This window comes from Ooceraea biroi, chromosome 1 (genome assembly GCF_003672135.1).
Source record: "Ooceraea biroi isolate clonal line C1 chromosome 1, Obir_v5.4, whole genome shotgun sequence".
NCBI lineage: Eukaryota > Metazoa > Arthropoda > Insecta > Hymenoptera > Formicidae > Ooceraea > Ooceraea biroi.
In genome coordinates this window covers 5,992,623-6,007,177 of record NC_039506.1, presented here as the reverse complement: position 1 = coordinate 6,007,177, position 14,555 = coordinate 5,992,623, and the positions used below count along the sequence as shown (strand labels likewise).

Genomic DNA, 14,555 nt, shown 5'->3' with positions numbered 1-14,555 from the left:
TGACCAAAAACGTGCATGCGTGTACACGTATTTGCATTGTATTAGGTCATTAATTAAGTAATCCGAATCGCGTCTAGTTGGCGATGAATCAAGCTAAACACGTACTTATGACAACATAGTTTGTGGTATATTAATTTTATTTTATAGTAGAATAGACAACCTTTAAAAAAACAAAAGGTAATATTCTCCAAAACATCGCTATAATATTTATATCACCATTTAAATGCGATCCGGATTATTTAGTTAATGACTTAATACAATGATTACTGTTAATGATGTAATATAATACGACGCGAATCGATGGATCAATCGATAGAAGCAATTAATATTTTTGCCGGTGACATTTTTAATTAACTATTTATTCAGATTTAATAGCTTTTTAAATTATTATTATTATTATTATATATATTTTAAGGGCGCGTTATAAGAAACATATATAACGGTACTTTTTGATTTGAGTTTTCTGTTTTCTGGTGATACCGGAGAAATTGCCTTGTTCGAATTTCGATGGACTTGTCGGAGCGCAAATCGCTTTATTCACAGCTACGATATGAATGCGCGTTTCGCGAGATTCTTCCGGCGTCACGATAGCGAGATGCATCATCCACGCTATCACCTGATACGTGAAACGCAATATAACTGTGGCGCCGAGCATCGTTAAAAATATCTTTCCCCGCACGATCCTGCGTGGCCGCTGCATTACGTTACTCCAACGCGCACGTCTGCTACGTGCATAGCACTGCATTTTAATACGCACATGCAGAGTATTTCTTCTGCATTCATGCACTTTTGCCACGGTAGCCGTAGACATTGAAAACGAAGTTTTAATCGGATTATACGACTACGCATGCTGCAAAATATCTAATTCTTTGAAAATTGAAAAATTACCGAAATACCAAAGAAATATTATCAAGATTAAATTTTATCACATCGGAATTTTTTAATCAGTAGCAGACTTATCAAAATTGAAAATCGTATTTTTGCTTTAATAAAATTTCAATCGCAGCTGCACACACGCGCACTCGCCGAGTGCTTAACATGACTATCTCATCCCGAGCTTTATTTTCCCAACGCAAGAGTTGTTCTCGGTATCAGCGTAACCGCAACAGGACATTCTCAACATTAATAATTCAGTATTAAAACGTATGTTCGTGTATGTCCGTGTATGTATTGAATTTTCGGCGAAACGAGGTCGACCACGGGAGATATCTCGGGGGAGAACTCGCGACTGCCCCCGCGAATATCTCGTACGCTCTCATAAGGGATATAATGTGAACTCGAACCACTACGTGGGACGAGTGTAATTGGCATTTCTCTCGCGTGTGCTTTTGCGTGTCGTCCACCCACTTATAGTGGCAAGCTGCACACGTGCGTTTTGCAATGACGACAACGAGACGAGACGAGACTGTGTCTCGCACCGTTCACGCGTCGCATCCATCCGAGTTATTTGTGTTTCATTGTAATGCGAGTTCATTCTCCTTTCGCCACGGCTTCGCGTGCCAATGAATGGGAATATACTATTCGCGTGTCCCGGTGACGATACATCACCCCGTGGTGTTGTCGTCGAGGAGATCGTTATCGCGGATCGAGTTGCGCTTGTTCTAAAGTTACTTGGCTCGGATAATAGCGCCTCGACTTTAATCCTGCGTCAATTTACGTCGCACGTCGTGAAACTTCCCCCTCGAAGCAGATTAAACGGCGTTGCCGTTTGGACGTTGCGTTGATGACATCGATAATGTAAATTGCAAGCCAATTATTCACGTACTGTTAACCGCAATTAGCGCTAACAATTGGATCGTTAATCGACGACGATAGAAATTGGAATGTCGTGACTGCAGATCCCAATTACGCCGTTCTGCGGAAATTAAGTGCGTTTCAATGGAGAGGATGTGGGCGTCTCGATTGTCTTGGTCCGCGATGGCATTTTTCTCGTTACGCCGGGTTAAAGCGCGCCCTAATTCGATTTGCCATGGAAGGGACGTGTACGGCGCGTGCACATAAATTATAGAATAATTTCCTGACCCGATGCGAGCGGGGCTGAGGAGGCTGTTAAAAAATTTTAGAGTATAATCGCAACTGTTGTTCGCACACGCGACCAGAAGTGCATAACGAGATTATGCACTGGCCGAAAAAGCACGATGCTCTCCATCGCCGGAGTACTATTCCTGTCTACGAAATAAATTTAGATCGATCGCAGATTATTTTCCCGTCGTTTCTGCATGATGGATTGATATTACGAGCGAGTAAACGTTTAAAAATATCTATCCAGTGAATTTTTCATGCTTCCTGTATGGAATGCAGTGATACACGTCGTGCGACCACGCTCTCGTTAATCAAACTACGTTTTAGACATACTAAATTGATACATTTTTATATCTTTTCGCGATTACACGTCGAATGAAAATTTTTTTATAACTTAGAAGAAACAAGTAACGAGTTTGGCATTTTGTTAATATTATAATTGATTTACACTTTTCACTTAAATAGCCAAATGGAATAGATGCTGGTGCTTCACATTGTACTATCTGGCTCACAGCCATACTGCAAATTTACATCTTTCTCTCTCTCTCTCGCTTCCTCGTTTAAATAAAATATTGGGATATACAAGTTAGGCACCTGTGATATCTCACTCGTTTAACTGCGTTTGTATCGAAAATGTATCACCGTACTGCACACCAAGCCGGCGTACTAATTTTAATTCTGGACTGGCGATGGTACAATTATCGCGCTCCGAAAGTCACGCGTTCGCCACTTGATCGCAGTCAATATCGCTGAAAATTTTACGAGGTAGCCCCACACGCGTTACTCTATTTCGAGAACTTCGAACTCTCTCACTGCCGCTGGCGAAATCTATTTTTAGTTAACTCCCTAAACGTCCGTTCGCTAAGCTAACGGTTAAGTCTATTTCGGTTCGCGATTCGAACTCGTATTCCTTGATGAACGCCGGCAGCGGCGGTCCTTCAAAGTGTCACGCTGCTTGTTCGTCGCCGATAAGATTAAGCGTGTTTATGAGATCGCACAAGTTGAACTTTGCCATCCCTCTTTTCTCTCTTCGCACGCATCTCTCTTCTGTGTGCGTTCTCTCGCTCGACTAGAAATCAAGCAATAATGCAAAGAAGCAGATAGTATTTATTATAATTATAAATAATTTTTTAATTTGTACGTTCTTCATTCAGGCATAATTAAGAAGACTCTTTTTATTTGGTAACATATTTGCTGTGCAAGGAGCGATTGTTAATTATTAATGTGCTCGATATTTGTGAGAACGAGCAGTGTGTACGTGCTCTAATTAGTATATATGGTTGTTTATAATTAATTAATGCGCTTTTGATTACCCACGCACAAGAAAGAGATTAATGCGAGAATGCTGGCTCGCATTAACAAACGCTTTTGGAATGAAAGCATGCCAGCTTCCTGGGCGTCGTAATTTCACTATTTACCAGCATCTTAATAACGGAATTTGTGACCTCCTTGGAAATTCCTACCGTAACAAAGTGCATACAATGTCGCGTTAAGACCCATAATTTTTCTGGCATTATGTCACATTTACCGCGTCGTCGTCGTCGTAACGTGCGATAAAATGCCTGGCAAGATTGCCGAGCAGCTGGCGGGTAAACGGTTATTGAATGTGCAAGATGAAGTACTCGTCAAGTTTGAGAGGACGTTACCAAGTCGGGATACGGTGTTTAATCTCAGGACGATTATCTCGATAGCTCTTCTTGCACTGGCATCTCACGTTCTTTTTTTCATACTTCAGGTAGCGCATCGTCCGTAGAGCAGAAAAACGGAAATGGCAACGTCAAGGGCAACAAGACGAATAACAACGGTGTCGAGGTGAACAGAAACGAGGACCAGAATGGCGACGTCGATGCCAAGGGACAAGCAAAGAAGAAATCGACCGCGCCTGGAGGAGGACCTCTATTACAACAAGCGTAAGAATAATTCAAATTTGTTAATATATTTGTTTCCATATTTTATGCGTGACTCCATAAATATTAGAAAATGTATCTTAGATTTCCGTATTGTATTTTCTTGTATATCAATAAAATGGTGTTTATTGAAGTATTAATAATTTAAAATTAATTTTAAAAACTAAAATAATAACTAAATATAGATAAATAAAATAATAAATAAAATTTCCGCTAAAAAATCACATTAAAAAAAAGCAAAAGACGCACAAGCGCGTGCGATCTTATTTATGAATTCTGTCTCATGTTTTTTGCGTCTTTTATAATGCTAGAATGTTATAGCTTTTTACAAATTAAATCTTATTAATTTCAATTTGTGTACTCGCGCATTTACGTGATGCAATATGGAAAGCTTCATTTAATCAAGCATTTAAATTAGATGAATTGCCGCTGGCACTGAAGACTAAGCCGTTTACTATAACTGTACAAACATTTGCCGGAGACTTCCACGTGCTTGCGCACGGCAAGCTTATTTTGAAAGCATACGTATGTAATTCGAATTTCAAAAGTCTCGTCAAACACTTTGTTAACATATATCTCATTCTGCTCGTTGCAAATCTCATAATGAGCTCATTGCACATTTAAATTGACTTAAATCTGCTAGCAATAAAATTTGTCACGTATCAACGTAGCATAAAATAGGATGTTGCGTTATTGTTGAAAGAGTTACATAAAAGTTTGTCGTTGATAATCTAACTTGTTTTAATCATGCAAAATCTTCGAATAATTGTATTAATTGCGGTTAATTATAGTTAATTGCAGTTTAACTTTCGCCAAGCGTGTAATGTTATGTTTGATTTTAATACGTTGCGATAAAAGTGCAGCTTGCATTCGTACAATTACCGAGATTATAACATAAGCACATAATTTATTACATATGATTGACCTTTCTATGTATTATGAATTTTTCAGAGAGATATCCACTAGCCAGCTGGATTTCTTCAAAATGCTTGACGAGAAAATCGAGAATGTAAGTCACAATATTCCAGTTTTGATTAGATTTATCCAAGAAGAAAATAGTTTTTATATTTATGGGAACGCTAGCAATTTCTTGTTTCCCGTTCAATGTTTTCTCAAGGAACAATTCAAGTCGATCATGTGGGAAATCGAGAGACGACTGCTTCCAATATTATGTGTTATATACGTATATTTCTGTTACATTGCTTTTGTTACATTGTTACCCTGTTAAAATTCAGTAGAAAATAGATTATAAAACTATTTAACAAGTTTCGCACTTTAATATCTCCTATAATTAAATTACATAATTGTGCACATTTTTTCAATCTGTTTAAATTTCTAAATAACTTACTTTTATGTATTAATGATATAATAATGACAAAATCGCAAAAGATATCAGTTATTACACACATAAATAAGTTGTTCGATTATTCCTAAATATAAACTGAAAATTTATGACACGATGCCGAAATGCGTCCAGTTGACTATCTTTTGCGAAACGGACAAGTCAGGTTTTGCCAGAAATATTTCGTATTAATACTGTATAGCGTTTATTTGGATTGGCACGATCGCAATACGAATTCATGGATATTTACTCGATTTTCCCAAATTATCAATATTCTTCCTACAATTCTCTTTTTTATTGTTTTTTAGTGTTGCGTCTTTTATATTTATTTTTGTTCAAGAATCACGCGAGATACAAGTAGATTATTTTTTTCCTTTGTCACTTTTGTCAAAGAATCCTGTATAAACTACGCTGGATCAACGAGCTTTTCACCGGATCTTTTTCATGAGAAACAATTCGCGATAAACTCCGCGTGCATAAGAAGACAAGAGAAACTTTAATGAAAAAGGTGTATTAAAAGGTGTATTAGCAGGAAGGATTTAAAATGCACTGGGAGCGCGACTCCTATATAATTATTAGCACGTATATCTTTTCTGGTGCAGACCGGTATAGAGAGTGACGAGTTCGTGATGGAAGTTTAATCAAGCACTCGATCGCAAAGTAACACTCGCTGAAATTACACAGTCGAGATAATGAAAAAAGTTCACACTATTCATCGCGCCGCGGAATCCTTTTGAAAGTTTAATTAAACTCCCACGATGCTTCAAATCTTCGTGTCCGTCAGGCTATTTTTTCCCCTTCAACGAATACTAAAATAATGCTAGTCATCTTGCGTAACGCCAGTTTTCTTCTGCTCAAGCTTTTTCTCTGAATTTCAGGGTCCAGATTATGACGAGAGTCTCGATACGACCAATCGTGCTGAGCGGGTGTCCAGCTTACTGCGTCGTTGGGAGCTGGCCAGTGTGACCTGGTCCAGCGTCTCCGATTTGAACAATACATCGTCGCTGTCTAGTCAGAAAGGCCGCGCTTCAGTTCTGAGCAGTTCTCGGCAGAGTCTCAGTGCTAAGGATCGCGAGGGCATGAGAAATATAATAGGCGGCAGACCGGAAAGTGCGCCGATCTTCGTGCGTAACCGGGTAGACGGATTGCAGGACAGTCACCATTGTCCGTCACCGACTATGATGCGGCGGCATGCGCTCGAATCTATCACGCAGAGCCCAACACAGAGTGTGAAAACGACCACCCCGCCAAGCTGTACGTCGCCGATCGGGTCGCGCTACGTTCACGACAGTTACGGCAAGGAATGTTCGGCTGTAACTGAACAGCAGCAGCAGCCGAAGAAGTGTCACTACGTCGGCCAGAATCCAATGAACGGCGAATATGTGGCGCAGCAGGCGCTCTACCGCGAGCAGTACCTCCAGCAGACCGGCATAATCACCATGGGGCCTCCGTATTCACCTGGCTCAGCCGGTGGCAATGTGCTCAGGAACAATCCGTACGTTCAGCACTTTCAGATCGCCGCGAATCCCCAGCACTTTGCTACGCCTGCGAGAAGACGAGGCTTTAATACCGTGCAGATGACGTGACCAGAGTGGGAGCAGCGATCGACGAGATAAGACTGAACTCCGTGGAGAGAGCCGAGAGACGAAGCTGACCCTGACGAGGATGGTCGGCGCGTTGAAGGGAATAGTAGAGAGCTTCCTGATCTGACTCATAGAACAGAAAGAAAAGAGAGAAAGAGAGAGAAGAGGGAAAGAAGACGAAAGGGAAGGCTGGAAGAATAATAAGGATAGTGACTGCAGTGTGAATTGTACTCTGTGTTCCTTAAAGCTCTCGACACTTTCTTTCGATATCAAGTTCGACAAAATTCAAAAAGCCGGAAGCGCACACACGGTGGACGAAGGCCTAAGCGTGTGTCGCCTGACGGTCGACGAGGGAACGAAGGTGGTAGCGCGATGGACTCGCGTGCACGGAATACGAAGTTTTCGCTACAAGTGCCAAAAAATATCACGCGAATTCGATTCGAGTCGACGCGAATGAAAAAGATCTTTGCTATCCGCCTGATGAAGCAGTGCTCCGTTTCTCCGCATGATCGTCTGGAGGAAACGATTCTCGATGTACGTAGGATACAACACCATACGATTTCCCTTTTCTCTTCAGATCGGTGACGTTGCGTCCACGTCTCCACCAGCGTGGACACGGAAGCGTGCGCGAATTCTGTCGTCTGTAACATTTTGTAATAATAATTATATTACGGAGGGTTTGGGAAACATATATGCATATATGTACGTATGTATGTATGTATGTGTGTATGTATGTATGTATGTATGAAAGTATGAAAGACATATCTAAAGACGAACAAAATAAGAGACCGAGATGAAAGATTCTTAATTGTACAACCATGTATAGATTCGCTAAATGTACATTGTACGGATACATCTAACTTAATGTGATGACTGTATATTTATATGTTGATCATGTTTAAAGTTAAACGATATATATATATGACATAGTTGATGATGAGAGTTTTATATTTCATGTTACGATTACGCTCTATATACACTATGGGATATATACATAATCAAACTTGCTGCATCACTCTCGAACTGTCGATCTAAACTTTTCGTTCTGTTGAACAATCCTCTTTTTTTACAAATAAATTCACACTTTCTCCCTAATTGTGTTGTTTTGTAATTGTTGCGGATTCGCAGGTGAACATGCAATGTAGCAGGAGGCCGGAAGGAGTGCGACGATAGTAAGTTGCAACGGTTGTCGCAAATCTCGCAACGCGAATGATCGTGACAGGCTTTGCAGTTATATCTGTCTAGCTATCGCCATTGTGTCAGTGCTGACGGTGCAATTAATAACAGTATGTTGCAATCGTGAAAGGTGTGAGATTTATAACGGCTGCAACTGCTGGAGCTGCAATTTATCGCTCTTCTATGGAGCGGTTTTATTCGTGCAGCCTACATCAACTCAAGAACCGTAAGATATATTTTTCTTTATGCGACTCGTGCTTCCAATATCAAATAAATTTGTTTTATATTATTTTCTACATGCTATTACAAATAGCTAATGTTTTTCAGAAACTTGAATTTTCTGGTAAAAAATTATTTTAACACTGGAATATTATTTTGCATTTATTAGAGATTTGAAAACTACACGATGATGCAAAAGTACCAACAAAGCTCAATGCCTATCGATCGATTTACAAGCCGTTTGATACTCGGAGCCGCGACGATCTATCAGTGCGAATAACAAGCACCAAACAGAGTCTGAACGTAATCCGATTGGATACTTAATAAGATTTAGGCAACTCTGAATCCGTACGGATGTAATCGCATTTATTCGCCAAAAGAAAACACGCGTTCTCGTTCATGAAAAAGTTTTTCAATCCAGACTGAGGTTTTGCTCATTATAGGATTTGTGTAGACTATTTTTTGACTTATTTTTAAATATTTCTTAGTAATATGATTATTTGTGTTTACGAAGAAATGATAATTTATAAATATCGATCTTTCTTCTTTAAATTAATACGGCATTTTAGCTTTCTTCAAATGATCATTACTTTATGTATAGTAACCGCACAAAAAATTTGAAAAGTTTAAAGTAAATTTCGTTATCGCATGCTAATTTTCAACGTAAGTTGATAGTCTAGATATCACATATAGATTATTAAATATTTAAGCCGTCGTTGTATCTCTCAAGGTCCGAAGTAGAACAATATTTGCAAATTTTTAAGCAAACTGTTCTTCCCGAGAAAAGATGTATTCATCTAAATTGGGCTTTTCATACTTTCTCTGAATTATTATATTTTTCTCTGTTTTTCTCTGCTCTTCGGTGCAACATATATCATCTATTCCGATTCAAATGCAGTTAGAAGGAAGTGACCTTCTCGAGACACGCAGTCTCGAACAAGTGCACGGTGCACGTGGACCCGGGGACGGCGTGCGCAGCGCCACCTGCCGACAATTGTTCGCAAAATGGCCGCGTCTGTCAAAAGTACGTTGCACTGACAGAAGCGAATGCTGCAGTATACGTTGCATATACGCGCACAGCAGGTTCGTATTTAGCGCATCGCGCGAACACCGACGCAGCTGCGATATTTGTCCGCCTTGAAGAATAATAAAGCGGCTCGTGTACCTTTGGGCGTGGCACGGCATGATCCGCTTTCAACTCCGGTCTAATCGTTCTCAGAAATTCTCTCTTTGCCGTAAGTTTTCTTTAAATATACGTGCATCGCGTCCGTGTATCGCGTCTTGATAATCTCGCATATCGTTAATTCGTTAATTGAATTTATCGTCATTGCGCGCGCCGCGAGCTTCTTCGTAAGGTTATGTCGCAGAGCGGAAAACTGGAGGCCACAGCGTACAGAATTCTTAAATTTTATATTATTTAGTATTACATTTTTTATGCGCTATGAGATACTTATACGTTTAAAAAGTATGATTTGATCAGTATCTTTTAGTAAATAATTATATGGGAATGAGCAAGTACTGTGTGATTTTCAATATTAGAATGCGTCATTATTTTAGCATTTTAATTAAATATCGTGCAAGTTGATGCATTTGAAGATAATTAACATCACTATTCGTGAATGATGTGTCTTTTTGTTATTCATCATATCACAAATTGTTATTTACAGGTCCAAGCAGATTGTACGACTACAAATACCAGTGACTGAAATCAAGTACAAGGATGTCATTGCAACGAAAGTAGAAACACTTGAGATTATCTTCAATGCAAGTATGGAAAAAAGAGGCAGCGCGGAACTTCTCAGTACGGAGCAAAGCAATTCAAAGAATGCCAGTTCGGATTCCCTCAACTCGGACAGCAAGAGCAGCTCACTCAATTCGAAGATAGGCCATGAATCGGTACAAACAAGAGTTTCTAAATTGGAGATTGTCATAGCATATTTTTCTATTTACTTGAAACTTTAAACAAATTATTAACAATTTCCTTAGGAGAGCTGGGAAAAAGCGTCGCGTTCAAAAAGCTTTTCTTCAAGCTCCACTTCAACAGATAATAATATAGTCTCTGCTTTGGAGGCTAAAAAAGATAATCAAGTAAAAGTGAGTCCCAAGCACGGTGCAGTTTTCACTTTTATTTAACGTTATTATGATGTTTTTTATTTGTGAATATCTATTAGTGGCATTTATTTCTATCGAAGTGAAATGTATTTGTTGCATACATTAAACTACCCTGTTATTTCACTTTTACTTTGCAATCTGTTCGCCGTTTATTCTGTTGAAGTTGTATATCGGGATACTCCTTTTCTTTTGTTGCACGATGTTTGTGTAGCTGGTCAGTTATTCCGCTATTTTGATTAGAATTTGTCTGGAGGAGACACGGGACCACCGCTCTTGAATGGAGAACGAGTGCAGGGCATCGCGCACGAAGTCACCTATCTGTGTCCTTATTCGGGGCCGGCCAGGGGGATCCTTAGTGTTACGAACTACAAGCTTCACTTCCGTAGCATAGACCGAGAAACGCCTTACGCTGTTGAAGTGCCGTTGGGAGTCGTCAGCCGAATCGAAAAGGTCGGCGGTGCGTCGAGCAGGGGGGAGAATTCTTACGGAATCGAAGTATTTTGCAAGGACATGCGGAATCTCAGATTTGCTCATAAGCAGGAGAACCATTCCAGGCGAGACGTGTTCGAGAAGTTGCAACAGTATTCTTTTCCATTATCTCACAAGTTACCTCTATTTGCCTTCGAATACTCTGAGACTTTCTCCGAAAATGGTTGGAACGTTTACGAACCTATCGCAGAACTGAAGAGAATGGTACGTAATACATCGAAAAACACCCGATATCCGATTTGAAAACTCGAAAGAGCTACTTCAGAAACTGAACGTATTTTCTAAAGGCGAAGATGCCGTTTTAATGCGATGTTATATAACGTGATTTGACTAATGCTCAGTATCGTTTTCCCTCGATTTCAGGGTGTAAATAACGACATGTGGAAGATATCCAAAATCAATGATACATATTCACTGTGCGATAGTTATCCAGCGGTTTGGGCGGTACCCGCCGTAGCGACCGACGAGGATCTTCAAGCATCCGCGTCTTTTAGGAGCAGAGGTAGACTGCCGGTTCTCTCGTGGATTCATCCGGAGAGCCAAGCGACGATAACTCGTTGCGCTCAGCCGCTGGTGGGCGTCGGCGGTAAACGAAGTCGCGAGGACGAGAGGTACGTTCAGCTGATAATGGACGCTAACGCACAGAGTCACAAACTGTTCATCATGGATGCGCGTCCGATGCCAAACGCAATAGCGAACAAGGCGAAGGGCGGCGGATACGAAAGCGAGGATGCCTACCAGAACGCGGAATTGGTCTTCCTCGATATTCACAATATACACGTCATGAGAGAAAGTCTCAGGAAATTAAAAGGTATCGCATAGATGCCTATATCTATTGATAATATTTTATGTTTCTTATCTACATAAATATCTATATAAATATTTTGTTTCAGAATTATGTTTCCCCACTATTGACGAAGCTCGATGGTTGTCGGGCATCGAATCAACGATGTGGCTTAAGCATATCAAATGTGTTCTCGCTGGAGCTGTAAGAATCGTGGACAAAGTTGAGAATCACAAGACTTCTGTGTTAGTTCATTGTTCCGATGGTTGGGATCGGACGGCGCAGGTAGCTGTTGTTTGACTCTAACAAGGGGAGGCCACAGGATGTACCTGGACTTTTTGGACGAAACTTGGTGAGTATTTAGAGAACAATATGTAGATAACGGTAAGAGGGGTCTCCACTTTCGGAACTTTTCGGAACCCAAATAAATAAGATTACAATAGTCATTTTTTATTACATTCAATTTTTCCTTTCCCGAACAAAATTGAGCAAAAATTACTTCTGCAATCTTCTTTTCTAATCAAAATGGAACAACCAAAATTATATGTATATACAGGGTGTCCCGTAAAGACCGGATGAACTCTTAAGGGTAGATTCCTGAGATGATTTTAAGGCGAAAATCCTAATACTAAAATGTCGAGGCTATAATAGTTTTTGAATTATAAGCATTTATAGTAAGTGAATCAGATCGCCTAAAGTTGGCGCGCTCAGACGTGGCACAACGCAAAGTGCTAAAAGCGAAAAGTAAATGTTGCCCTTCTTGTTTACATCGATACAAAGATTACTTATGCGAAGATAAGATTACTTTTATTAATATTTCTGCAAACGCGCATTGCGCAATGTAACCTTTTACCGTTTTTTTAAAATATTGGAAGTGGATATTTTTGTATTTTTATGTGATACATAAAGCGCAAGCTGTCAGATGACATTTCCTTCAGAAATCCGCTGTCAATTTCATATTCTACAGGCAAAACTATAGTTATCAAACAGAATACTTAACAGAGTACTTTACTTGAATGAGTTTCATTTGGATATTAGCAATAATAGCTGCTTAGTTTGTTAAATAATTGTAAACTAAATACATATTATTGCTAATTACATAGTTACTGTTTGATAACTATAGTATTAGGATTTTCGCCTTAAAATCATCTCAGGAATCTACCCTTAAGAGTTCATCCGGTCTTTACGGGACACCCTCCTGTATATACATATAATTTTGGTTGTTCCATTTTGATTAGAAAAGAAGATTGCAGAAGTAATTTTTGCTCAATTTTTTTCGGGAAAGGAAAAATTGAATGTAATAAAAAATGACTATTGTAATCTTATTTATTTGGGTTCCGAAAAGTTCCGAAAGTGGAGACCCCTCTTACCGTTATCTACATATTGTTCTCTAAATACTCACCAAGTTTCGTCCAAAAAGTCCAGGTACATCCTGTGACCTCCCCTTGTAAGTGATGCTGAAGCTTGAAGCTCTACATCACGTTGTTACTGTCTTTTTTTTAGCTTACAGCTCTCGCAATGTTGATGCTAGATCCATACTATAGAACGGTCAAAGGATTCGAAGTTTTAATAGAAAAAGAGTGGCTGAGCTTCGGACACAAATTTCAACAGGTATCTCCAGAGACTCTCTTCGATATGAGACTTCTCTACAATATTTCATATTACGTATTTTGTTTTATATTATGTATTTATATTGTTCATAATCGATAATTTTATAGAGGATAGGCCACGGGGATGAACATCACAGCGATGCGGATAGGTCGCCGGTATTTCTACAATTCATCGACTGCGTTTGGCAAATAATGCGGCAGTTCCCCAACGCTTTCGAATTCAACGAACATTTTTTGATTACCATACTTGATTATCTCTACTCTTGCAGATTCGGCACGTTTTTGTTTAGCAGGTACGTATGTACACTTATTCGGTCTTTACAAACATACGAATTTTACAAAGATACAATTTAACATATTTGTACAGTGAACGCGAAAGAATGCAGGAGCAGGTGAAACAAAGAACAGTTTCTCTCTGGTCGTACACCAACAGCCAACTACCACTTTACCTGAATCCTCTCTACCGATCCGGTACAAACTATCAGCTTGTTCTGATACCGGTCGCCAGTATGCGATACATCAAGCCGTGGAAGAGTCTGTATTGCAGATGGAACCCCAGCATGCGACAACAAGTACGCAACAGCATTTCTAATATTTTTAATAAACGGTTTATGCGAGTAGAGTACTGTAGAGTAGAACTTTGACGCGCATTTCTCTGCTTCAAGGATCCCGTGTATCAGAGAACAAGGGAGCTTCTAGTCCTGAAGGAGCAACTCGAGAAGCAGCTGGAGGAAGGTCGACGCGAACAGGCCTCCCGCGCGAATCGATCCGTGACCTCGCCGGCGCCACCCAGAATACATTCCCCGGTTCACATATAGCACCGCGGGGAACCTTGACTGACTTGATTTGTAGTTTTGTAAATGAGCTGTAAACTTGATCCGCGCTCGCTCGAGCCAGTACTTTGTATTCCGCTTGCGGATGCTATGTACAATATGCTCACCTGATAAAGAACAAATCTAGATTCGTGCGTATCTCTGTAGTTTCGATGAATCAATCGCAACCGCACGCAATGCTCCTTCCATGTTGATTATACCGAGTGTACTGTATCCAGCTTGCCTCAAAACTCCATCACAATCCGCAGTACGATTCTGCAGAAACATATTAAAGGTATGGAAGCATCGTGGAACAATCGATTTCATTTTATCAGGAATGAATGTATAATATTCAGACGTGAGATTAATCGAACTACACGTACTCTAACGTGTTACATATTGCGTCCCGTATGCAGCATTTCTGTTATAATACCCTAGATCATACTACAATTTCTCTTGCGTCTTAAGTTGTTTTTTATAACCTGCGATTTGTATAAAC

The 14,555-nt window shown here is 39.9% G+C and overlaps 2 protein-coding genes across 7 annotated transcripts in view; both read left to right on the top strand.

Annotated features, from left to right (window-relative positions):
• Window positions 1–7,949, top strand: part of LOC105277812 — a 40,034-nt gene extending 32,085 nt beyond the window's left edge. For all 3 annotated transcript variants that reach the window (XM_011336449.3, XM_026972885.1, XM_011336446.3), the window contains 3 exons: window positions 3,758–3,932; window positions 4,881–4,938; window positions 6,150–7,949. In XM_011336449.3, coding sequence (XP_011334751.1) covers window positions 3,758–3,932; window positions 4,881–4,938; window positions 6,150–6,857 — 941 coding nt within the window. In that variant the 3' untranslated portion in view covers window positions 6,858–7,949. The remainder of the gene's footprint in view (window positions 1–3,757; window positions 3,933–4,880; window positions 4,939–6,149) is intronic.
• A 1,177-nt stretch (window positions 7,950–9,126) lies between these two features.
• On the top strand, window positions 9,127–14,213 carry LOC105277814 (myotubularin-related protein 2). Of its 4 annotated transcripts, none has more exons than XM_011336451.3 (10): window positions 9,127–9,332; window positions 9,917–10,145; window positions 10,236–10,343; window positions 10,602–11,054; window positions 11,214–11,661; window positions 11,744–11,919; window positions 13,138–13,245; window positions 13,353–13,537; window positions 13,612–13,816; window positions 13,910–14,213. In XM_011336451.3, exons 1-10 carry the CDS (start codon window positions 9,142–9,144, stop codon window positions 14,060–14,062), a joined length of 2,256 nt encoding a protein of 751 aa, XP_011334753.1. In that variant the 5' UTR covers window positions 9,127–9,141; the 3' UTR covers window positions 14,063–14,213. The 4 variants fall into 4 exon arrangements, with proteins under 4 accessions (XP_011334753.1, XP_011334754.1, XP_011334757.1 ...); XM_011336455.3 differs by lacking the exon at window positions 9,127–9,332 and adding an exon at window positions 9,339–9,484; XM_011336453.3 differs by lacking the exon at window positions 9,127–9,332 and adding an exon at window positions 9,593–9,639.
• The last annotated feature ends 342 nt before the right edge of the window (window positions 14,214–14,555 follow it).

What these genes read in the sequence shown, in the direction of transcription:
- LOC105277814 (XM_011336451.3), top strand. Translation starts at nt 9,142, where the DNA reads ATGCAGTTAGAAGGAAGTGACCTTCTCGAGACACGCAGTCTCGAACAA. An exon ending in TGCATATACGCGCACAGCAG is followed by an intron (nt 9,333 to 9,916) that starts GTTCGTATTTAG and finishes TGTTATTTACAG; the next exon opens with GTCCAAGCAGATTGTACGAC. An exon ending in ACCCCAGCATGCGACAACAA is followed by an intron (nt 13,817 to 13,909) that starts GTACGCAACAGC and finishes CTCTGCTTCAAG; the next exon opens with GATCCCGTGTATCAGAGAAC.